Source organism: Hibiscus syriacus, unplaced genomic scaffold, assembly GCF_006381635.1.
Source record: "Hibiscus syriacus cultivar Baekdansim isolate YM2019G1 unplaced genomic scaffold, ASM638163v2 tig00111445_pilon, whole genome shotgun sequence".
NCBI classification, from domain to species: Eukaryota; Viridiplantae; Streptophyta; class Magnoliopsida; order Malvales; family Malvaceae; genus Hibiscus; species Hibiscus syriacus.
The window spans coordinates 1,120,446-1,121,806 of record NW_024063096.1 but is presented as its reverse complement, the minus strand read 5'-3'; the positions used below and the strand labels follow the sequence as shown (position 1 = coordinate 1,121,806).

At 36.4% G+C, this 1,361-nt stretch overlaps 1 protein-coding gene across 2 annotated transcripts; it reads left to right on the top strand.

Moving 5' to 3' along the window:
* Positions 1-226: 226 nt before the first annotated feature.
* LOC120163429 (sphinganine C4-monooxygenase 2-like) lies at positions 227-1,361 on the top strand. 2 transcript variants are annotated; one of them, XM_039173368.1, is made up of 3 exons: positions 228-518; positions 627-1,177; positions 1,210-1,361. In XM_039173368.1, coding segments are annotated over exons 1-3 (777 nt in total). In that variant the 5' UTR covers positions 228-293; the 3' UTR covers positions 1,211-1,361. The 2 variants fall into 2 exon arrangements, with proteins under 2 accessions (XP_039029298.1, XP_039029299.1); XM_039173367.1 differs by having other exon boundaries at positions 227-518; positions 627-1,361.

Sequence of the window (1,361 nt, the reverse complement as noted above, 5' to 3'; positions counted from 1 at the left end):
TTGATTTTTCTTTTATTATTTTGATTTAAGTGTTAAATTTGTTATATTTATATTTGAGGGTGCCTCGTATATATTAACCTGTCTATTATTTTTTATTTTTTTTGAATGGTTCACAATTAATGCAGAATATACATTTTTTTTCCTTATTCCGTGCTCCAGTTACATTTCCAAAACTCAAGTCACTATCAAGTACGAACTATAAGTAGACTACTGCGTAGTGTACTTGGACAAGTCAGAGACATTTCCATTGCTATTTATTAGAGTTCAACAATTGAAAGGGCAATTAAGCTGGGATGGCTTTGGTAACAAGAGAGGAATTGCTGGCAACTTTGGTGCCGTATGCGGTTTACTGGATATATTCAGGGATTTATGTGGTGTTCGAGTCGAAGTTGGACAAGTACAAATTGCATTCCAAGAAAGAAGAGGAGGAGAAGAATCTGGTGTCTAGGAAAGCAGTCTTCAAAGCTGTTGTTATCCATCAAATCATGTCAATTGTTATGAATCTCTTCATATTCGCGGTATGAGTAGTAATTAGTTTTTGTTTTGAGATTTTAAGTTTCAGAGATTACAAGATATTAGAGCACCACCGTTTTCGATTTGTATGACTTTACTTGTTTTTGTTGCAGGCAATAAGAGAAAAGGATGGAGAGGCATCTCCAAGGAAACCTTTAACCATGCTTGCTTTAGTTAAGCAAGTGATTATAGCGATGCTGGTTATCGATACATGGGCGTTTTTTGTGCACTGGTACTTGCATCAGAACAAATTCTTATACCGACACATTCATATACCACATCACCGGCTGGTTGTTCCTTATTCATTTGGAGGACATTATATGCATCCGATAGAGGGGATCTTGGACACCATGGGTGGGACATTAGCCGTACTCCTCTCTGGCATGTCTCCTCGAACTAGCACGTTTTTCGTTTCGTTTACCCTCATTAAAGTAGTGGATGATCATTGCGGGATGAAACTTCCTGGAAATCCCTTTAACCTGTTGAGCAACAATTCTGCATACCATGATGTCCACCATCAGCTTTATGGTACCAAATACAACTTCTCTGTCTACTTTGACATATGGGATAAAATTCTTGGAACCTATATGCCTTATACACTTGAGAAGACTCCTGAAGGAAGACTTGAAGTAAGACGTGCTGATATAGAGCACAAGCATGATTGATTGACTAATTAATTAGTCAATTATGATGACTATTGAGCATGGATTGACGATTAGTCCATCCGTTTTTATATGTACATGTATAATTATATACTATGTTTCACTGAAAATAAAGCCGATTCCAGTGTGAAACTAAATATTATTAATAAAACTTGAAGCTTATATGCTTCAACTGGTTTTATCAGT